General features: G+C 43.0%; 1 protein-coding gene across 1 annotated transcript in view; it reads right to left on the bottom strand.

Moving 5' to 3' along the window:
• LOC147421912 (uncharacterized) overlaps nucleotides 1-21,099 on the bottom strand; it is a 91,059-nt gene that overhangs the window by 51,991 nt on the left and 17,969 nt on the right. Inside the window, exons 4-9 of the mRNA XM_086502986.1 lie at nucleotides 11,253-11,349; nucleotides 11,092-11,098; nucleotides 10,608-10,717; nucleotides 10,523-10,540; nucleotides 10,123-10,419; nucleotides 9,813-10,044 (exon numbers count right to left, since the gene is read on the bottom strand). Of these exons, the coding sequence (XP_086359112.1) occupies nucleotides 9,813-10,044; nucleotides 10,123-10,419; nucleotides 10,523-10,540; nucleotides 10,608-10,717; nucleotides 11,092-11,098; nucleotides 11,253-11,349 (761 nt within the window). The remainder of the gene's footprint in view (nucleotides 1-9,812; nucleotides 10,045-10,122; nucleotides 10,420-10,522; nucleotides 10,541-10,607; nucleotides 10,718-11,091; nucleotides 11,099-11,252; nucleotides 11,350-21,099) is intronic.

Here is a 21,099-nt window from a genome sequence, read left to right as displayed (position 1 = left end):
TCACCAAATTGGCAATCTCAAATTGCCCGTCAGTCTGCAAGTGGAACGATGACGAGAACTGCAACTGCGTGCCAATGTTCTCTCAAATTGCCTTCCAAAACAAACTCATAAATCTGGGATCTCTGTCGGAGACAATCGTCTCAGACGTGCCATGTAATCGGAAAATCATCGTGATCATTCTGTGTTCTCGGGAGATCAAAAATGAAATCCATTTCAATACTTTTCCAGGGGCGGGTGGGTATGGGTAAAGGCTGTAACAATCCCTATGCTTTATGCCTGTCAAACTTGACCTTCTGGCATACCAAGCAACTGCGCACAAACTCTTCCACATCTTTCTTGAGTCTCAGCCAAAAGAAATATCTCTCTACCTCTTTCATGGTGGTAGCAATGCCGCGGTGACCCGTAAAAGGTGGACAGTGGCATTCAGTCATAACCTTATCCCTCAACGGCTGTGTAACGCACAACATAGTCTTTTTCATCAAGTAGCCTTCCCGAGGGAGTATCCAGCTACTGTCTCCCCATCCCGTATCCGTGTGAAAATATCTGCAAAATCTGTATTTGTGGCATACTGATTGACTATATCCTCGAAGCTCCTATGATGTATCGCGGAAATAGCCAGAACCAACGGTTTCCGAGACAAAGCATCTGCCACCACATTCTTCTGTCCCTGCACATGGACAATCTGGAAGTGGAACTGTGACAAGATTGTCGCCCACCGCATCTGCTTTTCCGAAAGCTGCTTCTATGACAAGAAGTAGCGCCAACTCTGATGGTCTGTAAAGACACTGAAATCCGCTCCGAGTAGGTAATGCCGCCACTGAGTAAGAGCATGGATAACCGCCAAAATCTCTCTCTCATAAATCTGTGCTGTCATCTCCGGCCTAGAGAACAAACGGCTCTCGTAAGCTATGACATGGCCTTCTTGCATCAAGACCGCACCCAGACTACGACCACAAGCATCACAATATACTTCAAATGACTTCTGCAAGTCCGGCAAAGTCAAAATAGGTCCCGTAGTCAATTTCTCTTTCAATGTCCGCAAGGCAGTCACCTCTGTGGGTCCCCACGAAAAAGGTACTCCTTTCTGTGTCAAGGTATGCAAAGGGGAAGCTGAAACCGGCCCGTAGGGCGGTAGGCGTTGGCTTTCACCCGAAATTCTTTACTTTAAACACACACACAGAGCACTTTGCAAAGAGAACCTGCGACGGGAGTTAACACTTGAATACACACACGGCTCGGAAGCTAGAATGCTCCGAGCAGACGCCGACAACCTGTAGGCCCCAAAATTGGTGCCCCTTTCGGTATTTCTTTATTCTTTAGGAGGGTAAATTACAAGGTAAGGTCCTGGGAATCCTTCACGTGTATCCACCTAGATACCATTTGATTTGGCCAAATTTCGGCAACATAACAGCCCCAAAACTTGCGCGAAACCAATTCCCCTGCTGGAACTCGCTTGCACTGTCGTATACCCTCTGATTCCTGTCCAAAAACAGTAAATTCAGCACGCTGTATTTACTGGTTTTTGCCCTGTTTTCAGCCCCAAACAGTCCCCTAACTGTCCTTTGCCAGTGGGGCACGATTCCCAATGGTCCTGGCGTCCGTACGGCTGAAAAACAGTGAATTTACAGCGCATACACAGCGCTGATTTTGCACCTGTACGGTGAGGTTATGACCCTCACCAGTGCCTGCTTTGGAGCAGCAGCTAGCTACCCCTGTTCCTGCTCAAGGAGGCTCTTGCCTCAGCACAAAAGCATGAACCCACACAACTGTACATCAGTCAAATGAGTAGCCCTCTTGTGGGGCATCACATAACTGCACGTAGGGGAGAGAGAGAGCAGTGTGTAGTGTGCAGGGCATCACTCCTAGCACCACACTGTACATGAGAGGGAAAGGAAGCACTCCATAGCTCTTAACATGTGACAGGTTGCAAATGAAGTCTCTCCCAGCTTAAAAATCAGCGCCCATTTTTCTGCAAGAGGAAACTGCATGAAAAGTTGACACTTGGCGCATTTACAAGCATTTGCCCGTTTCGGGCTCGCCACTTAAAAATATCCTGACCGGTTGCCCAGTTGACTTCGCGGCAGAATTGTAAAATGTTCCCCTAGTCATACCGGAGGTAATGACGCGAACACATTTCACGGCCCAAAATAGCAGTTCCCTAAATTTTAGGAGATGCTTCCGTTGGGCTCCCACTGGTCTTCTGACCATCTATCCTCATTGGGACCGCATCCAAAAGTGCAATGTGGCCCAACTGTCGGATACTTTTTGTTAGTAGTCCCACCTTGACTTTACGCCTTAATTGAGTTCACTTCCTAGTATCCACCAACTTGCTAAGTGCGACGGGGGGACCTATATGATCTTGCTCTGAGCCTAGACATCCTCTTACCATACGAATTCCAGTGCCGACCACTTCCCGTCTGCGAGTGAATCTACCGTTCACATTGGCCATACAATGTCCGACCGTTTGCTACTTCAAAAAGAGGGTCTTAAACAAATAAAATAAACCCCATTGGAAAGAAACCAACAACCAAGGTTAGCAGTTGCCACATCTCTGTGACATGGTTAATAACTGCCACGTCCTCGTGACAGGAAGCAACCTCTGCAAACTTTCGTATGAACCGCCTATAGTACGAACACAGTCCCAAGAAGCTTCTAACTTCATGGACATTCCTCAAATCGGGCCAATCACGGATAGTCTCTATCTTGGCCGGGTCCATTTGCACTCCTGCTGCTGACACAATGTGTCCCAAAAAGTGTATCTCTGGTAGGAAAAATTCACTTTTCTTTGCATTAATCACTAACGTGTGATATCGTAATGCCTGAAAGACTTGAAGCAGATGATCTCTGTGTTCTGCCTCATTCTTGGAGAAAACAATGATGTCGTCAAAGAAAGTGCCAACAAATAGCCTGTACTCTCAAAAAATCCTGTCCATCATCCGGTTGAATGTCGCAGGAGCATTGGTTAAGCCAAAAGGCATCACCAAAAACTCAAATAACCCAAAAGTCGTCCGAAAAGCTATCTTGTAGACATCTCTTGGCGCTATCCTGATCTGATGATATCCACTCTTCAAGTCAATCCTGCTAAAGCACGAGGATCCCTGTAACCTGTCGAGTATATCATCGATCCTAGGAGTCGGAAATCTGTTCTTGATGGTGATTTCGTTGAGAGTGCTATAATCGATGCACATTCTCCAAGATCCGTCTTTCTTCAAAACCAACAACACTGGAGAGCAATACGGTGAAGTACTAGGCTGGACAAGACCCTTTTCCAAGAGGTCTTTCACTGGGTTCATAATCTTTTCATTCTGTACTCGGCTCACACGATAAGGTGGCCGATTCGGTGGCGTGCTTCCAGGTATCAGATCAATGGTTTGATCTTCAGGCCCTCTGAAAAGCAATCGGCATTAGTGTGGAGAAAAATCTTGGCGTTCTTTTGATCAGGTCAAAACATATTCAACCTTTATCCATCGTTCAGTTCTCTTCCAAAAGAATGAGTAAGAAACTGAAGTTCATCAAGTACAATCTCTAAGCCCTTCATTTATCAAAGTCGCTTTACCTCGGCCCGATAGTCAACCACGGCGTAGTTCTTGTGGTACCAAGGGATCCTCAGTAGAACGTCACTCGCGTGCCCTGAACACCCCTGTCATTGCAAACAAAGTTTGCCAATGCTCGGTGTAATGGCAACATCCCATCCGGGTGCCAATCGAACTACCTCTGCCTGTGGCGTCAGTCTGTCGAGCGTAATTCCAAATCGAGCCGCCAATTCCAAGTGAAAAGAAGTTGGCCTTGGCTCCTTCAAAAGAGCTTCCTGATCCTTAACTTTGCCCCAAAAGCGGCAAAGTTTGTACTTTCATTCATTAGATTCGGTGCAGGTCCCACGCCATGTGGTACCAGTTCTGCCTTTTCTGCCACATTCCTCAGCTGCTCTCGAACTCTCAGACCTGTCGTCGTCTTTATCATTCTGTTCTTTCTGTGCCTTATTAGGGCACTTCGCGGAGATATGTCCCTATTCCCCGCATCCAAAGCACTTCCCCTCTCTGATGAAGCGAGCTCTCTCCTCAGGAGTAAGCTTGGGTCGTGCATCCTTTTTTTCTCTGGGTTGCTCTTTTTCTTTCTACTTCATTCCCAGAAGTCTGTTCGGCTCGTTGTGTCATGGCCTCATCTGTGGGGTAGGTCAGACTACCAGGGTGAATGGCAAAGCCCCGCTTCGCATGACTCATCAACTCCTGAATAGAAGCTGACTTCTGTTCCAAGCAGTGATCTCCGATCTCTGTAGGTAGACCCAAGGTAAACCGCTCAATCTGTTCTCTGAATGAGATCTTCTTGAATGAAGAGGCGGGTAGAAAAGAGCTCCAGAATCTTTCACGATAAGCATTGATTGTATCTTTCTTGGTCATCAGAAGATGGTTCCAAGCAACTCGTATATCTCGTTCATATTCTTGCGTCAACCAAGAAGAAATAAAAAGCTTCTTAAATTTCAGCCATTTAACTGGCGCAGTTTTGTTTAAAAGAAGCGTGGACCACCAAGTACGAGCATTCCCCTTAAGGTAAGAGGTAGCTCTCCGAATCTTGGAGTGCTCTGAATAGCGTCCTCCCGCGAAAGCGATGTCAAACTGCTGTATAAAAGACAAAGCCTTCGAAGCATCTGAGTATCCTGAAAAGTATCAAACTTGATCGAGTGGCCACCTTCCTTAAACTCTCGGACTTTCTTGCTTTTATCTTCGAGAAAGTCATATTGGTTGGCTTTGTGAAATTCTTCTTGTTCGCATAAAAGTTTCCATGATCAGAATCTGAGCTGTCTGTAGACAAGTCCTCAGTAGAACTGTCAGTCTCTGGGCGAGATGTAGCCTTCTTCTTGCCCTTTCCGAAGCTTTGTTTCTTGCTTCGCTTTTTACCTTTTCTGTCTTCTTCGCTCGAATCTGAAGAGCTAGAAGAACTGTCAGAAGAAGAAGAAGAAGAAGAAGAAGAATTGGGTACTCCTTCAAATCGAACACGCTTCTTCTGTTTCTTTGCCTTGTCAAAAGTCGACTGACGACCCAAATAACCTGGAAAGTCATTGCTTTTCTTCTGCTTTTTGCCGTGCTTTTTGGCTTTCTTTTGCGCGTCAAAAAACTGAGCAATCCGTGCATCAACCACGTTCTCCAGTTCCTTCTCCGTATATTTCTTGGAGGTAGAAGGTTTCTTGAGAGCGGGTTTCGGGAGTGGTAATGTGGTTCTCTGCCACTCCAACTGTACCTCTTCCAAAGAGGTCTGGTTCATATATTTTGCCATCTTTGGGTCCTTGGCAAAATTGAGCATCATCTTTGTTGCATCGCCAATCAATTGATGACGCTCCTTCTCTCTTTGCTCCGCTTGAGTAGGCCGAGTCGGGCCATACTCTCTGTCTAGATCTTCGTTGTGATCCCAGCCCGCATCTCCAGATGCAGAGGGAGTCGACTGATCATTGCCTGAAGCCATAGGTGCCGCGGAAAAAAAAAATCGAGGATCGGATTTCCCGTAGAAGAGAAATCGGCCGTGCTCTGATACCAATGTAACAAACTTGGACACTCCAAGTCAAGAATCAACCACGACGGCACCAAATAACCACTTCAAAACAATTCACAGATCACAATAGATTTGCACTGGCCCGGCAGAGTTCCGTGCCTAGAGATATTGGCCCCAAAGACTGGCGCCCCTTTCGGTATTTCTTTTTATATTAATCAAATCAAAGTACAAGAGAGTGGCTAGGGTTTCACTCTCAGACTCTACGTCCAGAGGCTCTGAGAAGTGAGGCCCTCACCACTAATTTAAAGGTTACAAGGGATGCCCAAAAGCTTGAAATCAAAAGCAATTACTCTCTCTCTCTCTCTCTCTCTCTCATAGAGAGTCCAAACTTGAGAGCAAAAGCATTCTCTCTCTTTCTCATATTGTAGAGAAAAAGCAAAATTTGCGTCGCTCATAATTTTCTCAAAAAAAAAAAATAGCCTCCGCGATTTCCGAAAATTAGGGCTTCTGGCAAAAATTAGGGTTTGCAAGAATTTTAGGGTTTCTGTTGTCCGCCACGTCATCACTTTGTGACATCTTGTGGGTTCTTGGGGGTTCTTGAGTTCACGAGGAACTTGGGTTCTTGGGGGGTCTTGGGTTCTTAAGTTCACGAGGAACTTGGGTTCTTGGGGGTCTTGAGTTCTTGAGGTCCTTGATTCGTAAGAATCTTGGGTTCTTGAGGTTTTCTTTCGCTTGCAAATCGCGTTGAGAAGGATCTTCTCTTCACCCGAGTTCTACCCTTTTCTGCGGGCGCACCCCTTGGCGGCCTTGCGCTCACACCAAGGTTGCTTTTTCCCACCTCACATCGAGTGGCCGGCCGCTAAGTGCACGGTCCGCTCTCAATGAGTGAAAAGAGACACAAGGGGAGGCTGGACAAGCCCTTCTTTCTTGGGACTCCTGTCACTCTTCAACAAAACACGATTAGGAATCGCCACGCCCAAGTAAACTTTGGGTTCGTGCGATCACAAGCAGCAAAAAAATTCTTTCCTTGAGTAATGCAGAACACTTCCAAAGCTCTGATACCAATGTTAGGTGCAGCGGAATGAATGTTGTATTTTCTCAAGATTAGTGATCTTTATTGCTCAAGGTTCCTTTTAGTTCTTTAGGGAAAGAGAGAGCTTTTCGTCTTGTAGATTGCTGTGGTCACGAACAAAGTGAGTGGATTGTGCGTGCAAGTGAATGAGACTGAGAGGAGGAGAGAGAAGAGATACGACACCCGAGAGGTTGTAAAACCCTCCTCCGAAGGCCCCAAGCTCGTCAGCGAGAGTGGTCTATTCTTTGATTGCACAAAGGTGTACAATGCGTATGCAATGGACTATGCAACTTGGTCTATGCCGATGACGACGACGACGATGATGACGATGACGACGACGACGATGGCTGAAATCTGAGATCTTCTAATCGCTGAATTTCGGGACTGTTTTGGTGGCTGAAAATGATTGTTTTGGCTGCGTTTTCTTGGCTGAAAAATGAGGTTTCTTAGGGCTGAAAACTGATGGTCTTTACGGGCTGAATCTACTACACTTTAGGTGAATAATGCCGGTCTTAATTTGCTGCTGAAATCCAAAAACGCCACGGACTGAAATTGGTCCTTCTGTCGCCGGGGTTCTACAAATGCAAAAACGCTAGGCTGGTCTGCTGTGTCGTGATGACGCGGGGGCTGATCTGCTGTGCACAAATCGCCAAGGCTGATCTGATGCAAATACGCTAGGTCTTCTGTGGAGAAAACGCCAGAGTGGTCGCGAGGGTTGGTCTTGCTGAGAAGTTGCCTGTTGAGCAAGGTGCTCCCGTTGCCTCTTCTGCCAGAAAGTGCTAACTTGGGTTTGCTTATATATTAACTTAGCAAAATTGCCCTACCTACTTTTGTTGGAAAGTCACTTAAAAATAATAAGTGAAAATCCCAATAAATAGGAAAATAGGCTAAATGCACTGGAAAATTCCCCTAACTGATGCTAATGGATTCTGATGGGAATTCCAATGATCATGTTGTGTGCAACCGGAGGATATGCATCTATGCTAAGTGACTGGGCATGCACGGTCTACGAATAAACTCACAAAAGTGTCAGATCACTGCTAATCTAACTTGATCGGACTGACTGAACCCTGTTGTGGTGTAGCTTGTCCATGGACACATAGGGTTGGGATGTGTCACGTGACAACTGCGAACAAAGTCGTCTACATCTTTCTTGAGTCTCTGCCAAAAGAGTAACGCTCCACACCTTTCAAGGTGGTGTCGATGCCACGATGACCCATAGAAGGTGGACAATGGCACTCAATCAAAACCTTTTTACTCAACCGCTATGTGACGCACAACATCGTTTCCTTCATCAAGTAGCCATCCCGTAAGGAATATCCCGCTACTACCTCCCCGTTCTGTATTCGAGTGAATACATCGGTAAAATCCGGATCTATGGCGTACTGATCAACCATGTCCTCGAAGCGTCTATAATGAATCGCGGAAATAGCCAAGACTAGCGGCTCCCGAGACAGTGCATTTGCGACCAAGTTTTTCTGTCCCTGAACATGGAAAATCTAGAAGTGAAACAGTGACAAGATGTTAGCCCACCACATCTGCTTTTCCGAGAGGTGCTTCTGTGACAAAAAGTAGCGTAAACTCTGATGATCAGTGAAGACCGTGAAATCAGCTCCGAGTAAATAATGTCACCATTGAGTAAGAGCATGGATCACCGCCAAAAGCTCTTTCTCAAAAATCTGTGTTGTCAATTTTGGCCTTGAAAACAATCGGCTTTCATAGGCGATGACATGGCCTTCTTGCATTAAGACTGCTTCCAAACTACAACCACAAGCATCACAATATACTTCAAATGACACCATTGTAACAAACTTGGACAACCCAAGTCAAGATTCTGCCGCGATACAGCAAAGATTTACTTCAAATTAACTGACAGAACAAAAGAGAGACGACACGGCCCGGCATAGTTCCGTGCCAAGAGGTATTGGCCCCAAAGACCGGCGCCCCTTGCGTCCAGATGATCTGAGAAGTGAGCCCCCTTGGGTCACTTATTAAGGTTTTACAAGGGTTTCTAAAAGCAGAGCCCCAAAAGCATTAAACTTCAAAAGCAATGTCTCCCAAAAGCTAGCGTTGCCAAAAGCTGCCAACGAAATCGCGAAATTCCGTACAGTTTTGCCACGTCAGCATGCTCTTCACTTCTTATCAATGGCACCTAGGCCCGTCGGCAAAGGTCCATAAGTTGGACATGCCACGTCATCAGTTTGTGACACATTGAGCTTGAGGGAGAGTGTTGAGATGTCAAGCTCAATATGCACGACTCTTGGATGACTATCTCTGACAGTCATCATCACTGGCGCGCCTTGGTGGATACACTTATCTTTGCCAATGATACTACAGCTGTACTACACCGAGTTGGTCTACCTATCGGACTGATGGCACACTTATCCATTCACCTCACTCACTAGTAGTCCACACTAGACCCTTGTACCAGTTTCCCATTATGTTGTTATTTTTCCTTATGCTTTTATGTAGACCTCTTATCTTGAGTTAGTGAAGAAGAAGAAGAACAGGGTTTGCCACCATATATGTGAGTGTGTGTGCGCTTGCAAGAGCTCTCTCTCTCTCTCTCTCTCTCTCTCTCTCTCTCTCTCTCTCTCTCTCTCTCAGCCTTTCCTAGATCTCTCTCTCATTCTCAGATGTCTTGTTTCTTTCTACCTCACTCATGATTGATCTCTCTTCTCCGCAGGTGCCTTGTTCATGTATGTGGCATTGCAGGTGTTCTAGATCGAAGTCGAGGTGTCCGCCAGATCACGAGCCTAGTTCTTGTCTTCATTGCATCTTCCGCGACCACCTTTGACAGATGTAACTATTTGGGTCTCCACGGTCATTTTGGCCTTTTGAAGACATTTAATGTAACATTTCGTTTTCATCTCTCTCTCTCTCTCTCTCTCTCTCTCTCTCTCTCTCTCTCTCTCTCTCTCATTTCCGCCATGTGCGAGATTGTAGATTTCAGCCCTCATGGCTAGTGGGATTTTCCCTCGTAACCCCTGGCAACATGTCATGAAATAGGCTGCCTTAGAAGACCTACAAATTCCAGCTTAAGTGAGATGACCAAAAACTGTCACATCATTCTTAAGGTACATGCTATTGGACCAAAGTATGAGGTGACTAGCCTACACAAACTGCGAGATCAGCGACAAAATTTGTCTAAGGTGCACATTGGATGGCATTCTGTGAGCACAGATGGAATAACATTGATTAAAAGACAAATATTCATTAGCTGTCATTACTTAGTATGAAATAAGATGGAACCTACCTGTTTGCCACTTTCTGCTGATTGAAGGGAGAGTGGGTCAGGATACAACTCTGCAGGAAACTGAAACCCTGTTTTTGGTTCTACTACTAGTTTGTCTTGCCCACCGAGGTAGTGTGTTTGGATCTGGGATGTATCTACAGGCTCAACCTTTTCCTCCAAAAAGCCTTCTTTGTCAAGTGTAGCATCCCCTGCCTGATCGAGTTGAGTCGGAAGTAGCTTTGAGGACCTACCACTTTGCAGCCAAGAAAACTTCAGAGCTCATAAGCTGTAAACACACATTTGGTTACTAACGACAGCTACTTAAACTTACAAATTTTCAAGTGGTGGCATAATTGCACTGCTCCATGCCAATGCTGCTGGGTAGCAAAGTGAGTTTGCTTCTATAAAAAGATGCTCCAAAAGATAATACAAATCATATGACTGACTTGCTACTTTAAGGCTTTTTTTAGCACCCGCATGGGGAGATGAGCGATGACTTTTCATCTGACAATGTTTGTCCTTATCAGATGCTGTCTCTTTTCGATGAGTATCACTGAATTGCTGCCACGGTATGACTGCAATAGCAGATTGCAGAGCAGCTTTCCATGGTCCTCCAAAATCTCCAACTCTGGGCTTACGTAAGTGATCATGACTCCACGTGTTAACTAGGTTGAAAAATTGAATGTCCTGGAAAAAACTGCTGGAAAGGGTTGTGAACTTTTGCCTCTGACCTGAGGGGAGAAGAAATCCTGGGAGCTTCTCAAGAAGCCGATTGGGTAATGAACAATCACCCTGCATTGTGGCTTTATCAATCACATGAGGCAACCATCAATGTTTTGGCTTGTTGCATTCATGTATCCAACTGTCAAACAGCTACAAGTGTCTCCTTCCTTCTTCGGTAAAATGTACACTGCAGAATCACCTTCCTGTCTTGATCAGGTCAAAATCCATTGAACCATATACAGGTTTTGTGTTAGTCTTCATATCTTATTAAGTGAATAATGCAAGTATCAAATTCTAGAAAGGAGACAAACACACTAACAAATCGTCTCAAAGAGCACGCAGCCATGCCCTTGGGCACCTGCACACATTGGTGCGTGAGCACACCCACACACATACGAGACAAACACACTCAGACGTGGACCCAATAAGCTCCAACAAGCAGGCGCTTGGGCACCTGCATATATGGGTGCGTGAGTGTACACACACACAAATGCACTGGTGGATGCAAACCGAGATGTTTAAATTGACGATTAATCACCATGTAGAAACAGGGAAAAGGTTAAGAGAGAAGACTGACTTGGGATCTGCAGGTCCTCGAGCAAAGAAATGAGCGTCTACACGGTGTGTGTGTGTGTGTGTGTGTGTGCGTGTGTGTGTGTTCGCTCTTGAAGGAGAGCGAGAGAGCAAGAGCGCGCGCTCCTTTGCGAGCTCTTGCTCAACACTCGAGCAAGAGCTCACTTACTGTTGAGCCTGAGCTTTATAGCGTCAAATGCACGACCGTGTGCATTGAACGAAGGCTTTAGCTTTGTAAAGTGAAGCACTCCAGAAAAACTACCTGTGTTCGCATCCAATCGAAATTGAGAAAAGTATGGAAAATGTATGTGGCAATGTGCCATTTCAACATTTCTCTCATGAAATAGACTTGAGATTTTTTTACTAATTTTGTTTAAAATATTAAATTAAATGAGGGTAACCGCGTGAGAGATATTAAAATGAAGCAAAATGAAAGAGAGTTTCCTTTTCATCCGAGTGATCATGGTGTTTCAATGGTGTACTTCACAAAAAACCACAAAAAGGTTAAAGTTTTGTCAAGCTCAATATCCGCAATCATACCAAACATTAATTTTATTAATCTTTTGTTGTTTCTTTTTTGGTTTTTCAAAAGAAGTCTTAGTGTTGAGTTGAGTTAGGCATACTTTCATTGTTTTCAGTGTCATGATGGAGATTTATTTTGAATGTTATTTTCGTCTTAAAATATTAAAAATATTTTTATTTTCACCTTTCATTTCACATCCTTACACGGCTTGACTTCACTTGCATTCTATTCTTTAAAATGCTAAAGTGAAGCTTCACCTTGCATAAATTCTATACATATACATTGATACACATATTTATTTATTTTACACATACACATACACACACACACACACACACACACATATATATATATATATACATATATATATATATATATATATATATATATATACACACACACACTAAATGAACAAACCATGGTAAAGGGAAGAAAAAATGGTGAAATATGTGACAACTTAGTTCATAAATCTTGCAATTCAAAAATTTGTCTATTATTTTCGGTTTGTTTCTTTGCAAGGAGGAAACTCGGTCCCTTAATAAAAGAGATATTCATGAACAATTTACCTTATATAATTCTAGTTAAACTCAACCTAATGATTTTATCATTTTCTTATTGTTTTAGAAAGCCACCGTGATCCTTTCACTTGTTATGTTTCGGAACAAGATGAAAGTTCACTATGGTCTACATAAAACTATTAAGAGGAATTCAATAATAAGAGACTTCTTTATGAGAGAGAAAATGAGAACGTGACACTAACATTTTAAAATAATTGTTGTCACAATAAGGTATTATATTTTTTGAAAACAAGTGTAACAATGAATAATTTAGATTACAATATATTCCAAAAGCATAGAAAATAATGAACAAAAAACACTTGGAAGCATTGTAAGAAATTGAGAAAACAAGAGATAAAATCACGAGACTTGCCTCTCTTTCTCTCTAAATATAGATTTATTTGTTTATATTTATATTTATTTATTTATATAGCCTTACAAATAGAACACATATGTATAATTATAAATATACATATAATATATATATGTTCTATTTGTAAGGCTCCATATATATGTGTATATATATACTATCGTGTGATCCATCCGTTGCTTTGGTTAAGAAAGCATGGCCATTGGGTCACACACATATACATATTTGTAGAGGTGTACGTGTGTGTGCGCGCGCGAGTGCGTATGCACAAGCGCGAAGGGTGTACTTTAGTCCTTATAATCACTTCAAGAAGATTGCAATTCCCTCTCTCTTTCTTATTAGATCTTGAGATCAAGACTCATTGAGTAGACCTTTGATATCTGTTTGGATTGCTCTTATGACAGTAAAAATTCTCTTCTTCTTCCCCCTCCCCCACCTCTCTCTCTCTCTCTCTCTCTCTCTCTCTCACACACACACACACACACACACAAAGAAAGAGAATTTTGAGTTTAATAGTTGTCGGGTAGATCTTTGGATCTCTCTTAGTGAATAAGAAAAGGAAACTATAGTAACTTTTGAGTGTGGCAGATTGGTTATGACAATTCTCTCTTAAATACCAGGTCTTAAGTTCAAGACTTGTCAAATAGAGCTTTGAGATCTCTTGATGCGTTTCTATAACATCAAAACTTCTCTCTCTCTCTCTCTCTCTCTCTCTCTCTCTCTCTCTCTCTCTCTCTCTCTCTCTCTAGCTTCAAGTCTCGGCCAAATTGAAGTTTTTTGGAATTCTTAATTTTGGTGGGTTGGAATTCTCTCTCTCTCTCTCTCTCTCTCTCTCTCTCTCTCTCTCTCACACACACACACACACACACACACATTCAAGTTGTCGGTTACCTTTTGTATCTCCCTCCATCCCTCCATCAATATTTATCTCCCTATGGACAATTGTAGGCTCATAGGGAGATGCAACTATGTGTGTGTGTGTGAACGCACAAGTGAGGAGAGTGGATTGTAGTCCCTATAATCTCTCTCTCTCTCTCTCTCTCTCTCTCTCTCTCTCTCTCTCTCTCACACACACACTCTCACTCACACACACACACATGCACGTTCACACACACACACACAAAGTTTTGAGCTCTATACTTGTTGGCTAGATGTTTGGGATCTCTCTTAGTGAATAAGCATAGGAAACGATTGGTTATCACAATTCCCTCTTAAGTACCATGTCTTAAGTTCAAGAGATTTGAGGTCTCTTGATGTGTTCCTTTGGCATTAAAACCTCTCTCTCTCTCTCTCTCTCTCTCTCTCTCTCTCTCTACATTGCATGATGTGTAGAAGGGTCGAGCGCTCAGATTTTTTTAAGCTCTTTAAGATGAAAATATCAAAGTAGAGTCATCCATCAAATTTGAGGGCTGGATTTTCTTTATGGCCTTCAATAGGAAAAGAAGAGTCACGCTTTAAATAACACATGGATGCTTCTAGGGCTCCTCTCTCTCTCTCTCTCTCTCTCTCTCTCTCTCTCACACACACACACACACACACATCAATGCCCCATGGGAGGTTGTAATAGATATTCAATAGGTGTGCCCATTCTTTCTTGGCATAGCATGTCCTCGAGGTGGTGAGAGAGTGATCGTGGATATACCGGGCATTCAACTTTTCTATGTCTATTATGCTCTTTCATTTTGGGGCTATTTGAGATTCTCAATGTTTGCAATAAGCCAAGATTTAGTGTATTTTTACCACTAAAATTGCAAATTTATGGCTAGAGTTCAAGCTTGCCTTGAAGAAAATCTGTAAAGTTCTGTAAGTTATGTGTAAATATCCTCAATTTTTTTAATTTCAACTCAAAATTCAAAAGATTTATATTATGTAATCTTTTATTTTAAGATTTTCTCGATTAGATTTTTATTTTTTGGTAGGTCCCATTCGGGACCTCTCTCTCTCTCTCTCTCTCTCTCTCTCTCTCTCTCTCTCTCTCACACACACACACACACACACACACACACTTTTTTTTTGTAAACCTGCTTTGATTAATTTACAAGTGGAAAACCTCAAAACGAGGAAAACCCATGAAAAGAAAGGGATACAAAACACAGAGCACTATGAGGCTCTGAAGGCTAGAAACGATCAAAATAAATCCTGTAGGTATTAAAAAGTGATGTCTCCAACGTCATAGGCAAAATACAGTGCTTGACCAAGAGATAATTTGAAATAGGGAAAGGGGTCAACAAGAGTGCCCTGGAACATTACGGAGTTACTATGATGCCAGATGGCTCACATAGTCCAAAATCTGACCCAGGTGAAGAACACCGCAAACTGAGATTGCTGTGATCGAAGCACCTTGAAAAGCCAAAATTGTCTATGAAAAGAGCCGGAAGGAAAACGAAACCGAAGGGCAGTCTCAACACTTGCCGAATGAAGGCTCTGGAGTGACGACAACACCATAGTAAGTGTGGCACGGTCTCGTCAGCTTCAGGGCATCTGGGGTAGCGGGAAGGCGCAATATGCCGAGCATGCAACACACTGCCAATAGGTAGAGCTCCCACCAAGCACCGCCACAAAAAAACACGTTCCTTCAAAGGCAGATGACTCTACCAAATACGAGACAATGTGTGTTGCAACCACAAGGATGACTCGGAGAGCGACCACAGTTGATTACCCCGATGCACAATCCATACAAGAGACTGAAGGATGGCATAGACACTGGCAGTTGAGATGCAGTCCAATCTAGTAGTAGCCAGATTCCAACCAGAGAAGTGAGAGTCTTCATCCAGAGGAGGAATGGGCGAATGAGCAGCAAGCATGTTTTGAATGTCCCGCCAGAGAGGAGAATAGTGAAGACCCAACCGAAAGCGGGAGACGGCATCAGTGAAAGAAAGAACATAACCCGAGTCATCAACCACCTGATGCACTTGACATATTCCTTTTCGGGAAAGAAAATACGCTTGGCGAGGAGACTGTTGAACCAAAGTCAAAGCAAACACCCTGCTCCAATGTAGACTCTCCAAGCGAAGAGAGTTACCCGCAGAGGATTGTCGACCATCCAAAGCCAAATGCGAAGTGACAACCTTCCAATCAACAATTAGAGAAGAAGTAAAGGGACATCCAGGAATGTGTCCTTCAAGCTTCCCAAAAACAACATCATAATAAGTCAGTTTCCAATGACCAAGAAGGGGTGACAATGTGCGCACATAAATGTGTGACCATGAGAGCCCAAGGTTGCTGCTGCTCCACCAAAACTGGCAACAACATAGCTTCCCGAGCCAGAAGATGACGTCTCAAGTCCAAAATATTCAACCCTCCAAGCCACTTGGGAGAACATAGCTTGTCCATAGATAGAAGCCAAAGGCCCCTCTTGGTAGACGAGGTTTGCCAAAAATGTTCTAAAATATTGGACATGAGAGACTACAAGCGCAGCCGAGGCCAGGATAACAAAGGCAAGTAAAACTGCACATAAGCCACAAGGATGCATTGGACAATCCTGAGACGCACATGAAGTGGCCACATGGACAATTTCCAATAATTCAACTTGGAATGTAGACGTTGGAGCACCCAATCCATTTTCTTCATAGCCGATACATTCCAACCCATTGGATAACCTAAATGGCGAACCAGAACACGGGGAGGAACAATCTCCCTAGGCCACAATATCTTATGCCAGTCACACTCTTTCAAAGGCAATAGCTTGGATTTGCAAAAGTTAACTTTGAGACCTCCTGCCAATCCAAACAAGTGAAGAGTATGCATAATCTGTTGTACATCATCATAGTTATTACGAGGCATGAACAAAGAGTCATCCACATAAGTGTGACCAGCAAACTGTCGACCAGAAGGTAAAGTCAGGCCATGTAGCCTACCAGTGGAGGTCAAGGAATCCAAATACATAAACAAGGGATGAGTAGCGATCGCATAAAGCAAAGCACTCAGAGGGCAGCCTTGTCTTATCGACCGTCCCAAAGGCCAAGATTCTGTGAGAGAACCATCCAGCAAGCCTGCAAAAGTATTGTATGCATACAAGAAAAGCACGACACGGGATAGCCTAGGCCCAAAGCCCAAATGTCACATGGTATCCGCAATGTAATCCCAAAGAACAGTATCAAATGCCTTTTCAATGTCGACCTGCATGACAAATACATCCTGTCGAGTATATTTTGCATATTCTATACCAATAATGACATTCGAGAGGTTATCAGTAATTTGACATCGCGGAATGAAGCCGTATTGAGATTGATGCAAGTCTTCATGAAGAAAGCATTTGAGTCGGTTAGCAAGCATTTTTGCCATTAATTTATATACCACAGGCATAAGTGTAATAGGCCGCCAATGTGAAAATTCTTCACACAATGCATGCTTAGGGATCAGCTTGAGCAAACCTTCTTTCCAAGAGGAGGGTAATTCCTGTTGTTCCCAAGTTGTGTTCATCATGAACAATAGAGGCAACTTCAAATAATCCCAGAAAGACAAGAAGAATTCCACAGAGAGACCATCCCAACCAGGAGCTCTCCATCGACCCAAATCAAGCAAGCTGGCATACAATTCTGACTCAGTGAAACAACTTCCAAGTCTTGAGCCTGCCGCATCAAGAGAATAGAAGTAATATGCGATAGAAACATGTGACACGCTTGGCGAGCTTCTCTCATGGGAGAAGAAGGGGCCTCAAAAATCTTGCCATAATGAGAGTGTAGGGCTAGTGTTAGCTGTCGGAAAGTGGAGGTCCACTCCCCTAACGGTAATCTAACTCTCCGTATAGCTTGAGACTGCCTCGAGTGATGCAAATGCTGAAAGAATTGTTTAGAAGCATATCCTTTATCTGCAAAAGCCTGTTGAGGAGCTCAATTTTTCCATTTGGCCAATTTTCTCTCATCATTGTGCCTTAATATTGCGCGAGCAGAAAACAACTCAATCATTTGAGCGTCAGTAAGAGAAGAATGATTAGCCAAGTGCATTAAGTGGCTACAAGCATCCTTTGCCTGGTTAACCTGTTCCCTTAATTGAGACAAATAATCCCTGCCATAATCATGTATAACTGATTGAACACGCATAACAAAATGAAACCAGGCTATGTCCATGTCAACATACATCTGGGAGAGCAAAGGCGGGATGATATTCACAATCATAGTGCGAAAAGGCTCATGCTTGAGATAAGCATTATTGACATGCAGAAGTCTTTTCTTGGGTAGGCGATCATTGACATCAAAAGAGCCAAAACGAAGTTTCAAGCATACTGGAAAATGATCGGAGAGACACATAGCATAATCAATCCTCATCTCACATACAAAGTCATCATATTGTTGCATGTGAAAAAGATACCAACGATCCAGCTGAGCGCAATACATGGATTGAGCATTGTGTTGAAAAGTAAAGCCTGGATCAGTCGCATGCAAAAAGGGCCACAAATCAAGCCCATTACAGGTCGACATAAATTGGTCCCATGATTGCCGTTCCATATGAAGCATGTGAGAATGGCCAGTAGTATTATCCGCAAGGTTTGGTGCATTATTAAAATCCCCGCAGAGAAAGGCATTGGAACGCCAACAATAAGAAGAGATAGCACTCCACAATTGTGCTCTATCTGCAGAAGCTGTGTATGCATATAATCCTCCAAATTCAAAAACTTCTCCATTAACAATACATTGGATGACCATCCATCTCCCAACCGGGTCATTAAAGACCAAGGTCGGGAAGAGTTCATGTCGAACAAGCATAAGCACTCCAGAATGGCCAACTGATCCTGCATAAGCTATCCAGTAGCCCGCAAAGTAAGAAGTCTGTCCTGCAAATTGGTGTTGGTTATGCTCTTGAAGAACCACAATGTCTTCTTTACATGTATGTACACAGTGCCAGGTAAGCCGCCACTTGTCGTGATTGCGTAACCCACGCACATTATAGGGGATGCAATTCAAAGAACTATGCATTCTATGTGGTATATACAATGGACAAGGAAATAGGAAAAGAAAGGGGGAAATAAAACTCAACTACCAGTGCCCATCTCTCTCTCTCTCTCTCTCTCTCTCTCTCTCTCACACACACACACACACACACACACACACACACTAATTCAACTCTGAGACCATTCGACTCTGTCCCTTTGCACAAAGCTACAATGTGCAATGTGCACATTCTCGGGGCTAGAAGGACAATTATACATGGAGGTGCCAAGTGCGAGATTTTAACTCAACATTATACAATGCGTAGAATCTTTGAAAGTTCTACATTTTTTGAAGCTCAAGTATAAATTTCAAGGCTAGGTGTGCATTTGTATAGAAAGGAAAAGGGAGTTCTTTATCCTCTGCACTATCTAGCACGGGCACATTCAAATGGGCTGAACAGTGGGGGTCATTCGGATCATCAGATTCGAATTGTTGAGTAAAGGCATGGACTCTTACCAGGACGTCCGCATACTTTTACTGAAGATCATGGTACTCCAATGCATTATGTTGTAAGTGCGGGCTGATTTGTAATTTTGTGTGTTGATCGCATGGTCTACAATGCATGCATGTCGTGATCCGTCACCTCCACCCTTGATCCCATTTGAGCATGCACATGCCATGTAGTGCTCAGTGTTCTTTATGGCCTTCAAAATGCAAAGTAGAGCAACTCTTTACAAAAACAGAAGTAGTCACCCTTCAAATTTGAACGTTGGAGTCAATGTTCAAAAAAAATGTCTCTTAGATTCGCCTTGAGCGAGCTGAAAACTTAAAACAATTGGTTGAAGGGAGGGGGAGAAGAAAAATATCCGCTTGAAAATTTAAGAAAATAGAGGTGCATTGTCACAAATACCGATTATTTTGGAAAATTTCCTCTTTGAACCTACCCTAAAGAAAATTTTGTATGTTTGTGGAATTGACTTTTCCAAACACTGGCTGGAGTGAAAATCCATGACCTTGCCAATGACTATAAATAATATAGATATAGATGACCTTTTTGACAGATAACTCATAACTCAAAACTATGTCTTTTCATTTTCTACCATCATAGTTATTAGTACTTACCACTTGCCCTTCACTTTTGCATTTCAAACCAAAAGGTGTTTAAGGCTTTCTTTGAAATGAACCAGAGTGTGACATGTGGATGCCCTCTCCTTCCTATAAAATTTTAAGCTGCATTATATAGAGTATAGATTATATATAGTATAGATATAGCCTTACAAATAGAACATATACATATAGTTAAGAAATAGAGTGCCCATGCAAAGCACCCTTTCATTCACCACTAGTATATGTGTGACAAGCATGAGAATTCATGATGAGATTGCTAGTCAGGGACCATTGTAGAAAGAGTCCGAAAAAGCATGTAAGTCTGGCGGCAGTGATCCCCCCTTGGGATAAAACAAGCCAAGATGTAAAGTGCCACTCAAGTAGCGAAAAATCCTCTTGACAGCATGTCAATGCTTAGACCCGGGCTATGCATAAAGCTGATGACCTGTGAGACTGCAAATTGAATATCCGGCCTCGTGTTGCATACATGAATGAGGCAACCAGCAGCAATTTGGTAAAGAGTGACATCGGCAGGATCACCAACATCATGTAGACTCAACTTCAAACCTATTTCCATGGGAGTGGAAATAGGTTTGCCATCCTCAAGTCCAAACTTACATAGCAATGTCTCTATGTAACTTTTCTGACAAAAGGCAATACCACCATCACACTACTCAAACTGTATGCGCAAGTAATGATGCAACAACCCCAAATCTTTCATCTTGAAAGTAGCACTCAAATCAGCCTTAAATTCAGCAATATGTGCCTCATTGGGACCAGTGATCAGCAAATCATCCACATAAAGAACAACAATGAGAAGTACATCGCCCTCACGCTTAACATACAATGTGCTTTCTGTTGGAATGTTATGAAAGCGCAATTGAGTGTCAGTTTTCTCATACCAAGCACGAGGAGATTGCTTCAACCCATACAAAACCTTCTTACATCTGCACACTTTGTCCTCTTGTCCTTTCTTGAAAAAACCACAAGGCTGCGTTACATAGACTTCCTAAAAAATGTCACCATTCAAGAAAGCAGTAACAACGTCTGATTGATGTATATCCCAACTGAAATGAGTTGCCCATGCACATAGAAAACACATAGTAGTTATACGACAAGTGGAAGCAAAAGTCTCTTCATAATCTATGCCTTTGTGATCAATCTCACAATCTGGCTTGCGTTTCAACTTGTAAACCCACTTCGTACCAATGGCCTTTTTTTTAGGAGGTAAATCACATAAAGTCCATGTGTCATTTTTCTATAAGTGCATCATATTTTGATTGCATGGCAGCCATCCAATTTTTTGAATTTTGTGCTTCAAAGACAGAGGTTCCTCAACATCATGTAAGCTACACACAACCAAAGCATAACAATGTGATGCATAAGATGCATGGCGAGAGACTGAACGAGTACGACTAGATAAAGGTGCATCCAATTTACTGTCACGAATGTATGCACTAGCCATTTTGGCATACCTCTAGCGTGCTCATTTTCAGCCCTTTCCTCATCAAGTACATCATGTACATTTACATCAGTAATAGACTGATGTAGATCTGTAACATTTCAGAAACCCCCATAGGCTGTA

Source organism: Adiantum capillus-veneris, chromosome 27 (genome assembly GCF_014529385.1).
Source record: "Adiantum capillus-veneris isolate H3 chromosome 27, ASM1452938v2, whole genome shotgun sequence".
Taxonomy (NCBI): Eukaryota; Viridiplantae; Streptophyta; class Polypodiopsida; order Polypodiales; family Pteridaceae; genus Adiantum; species Adiantum capillus-veneris.
This window is presented reverse-complemented; position numbering and strand designations above follow the sequence as displayed.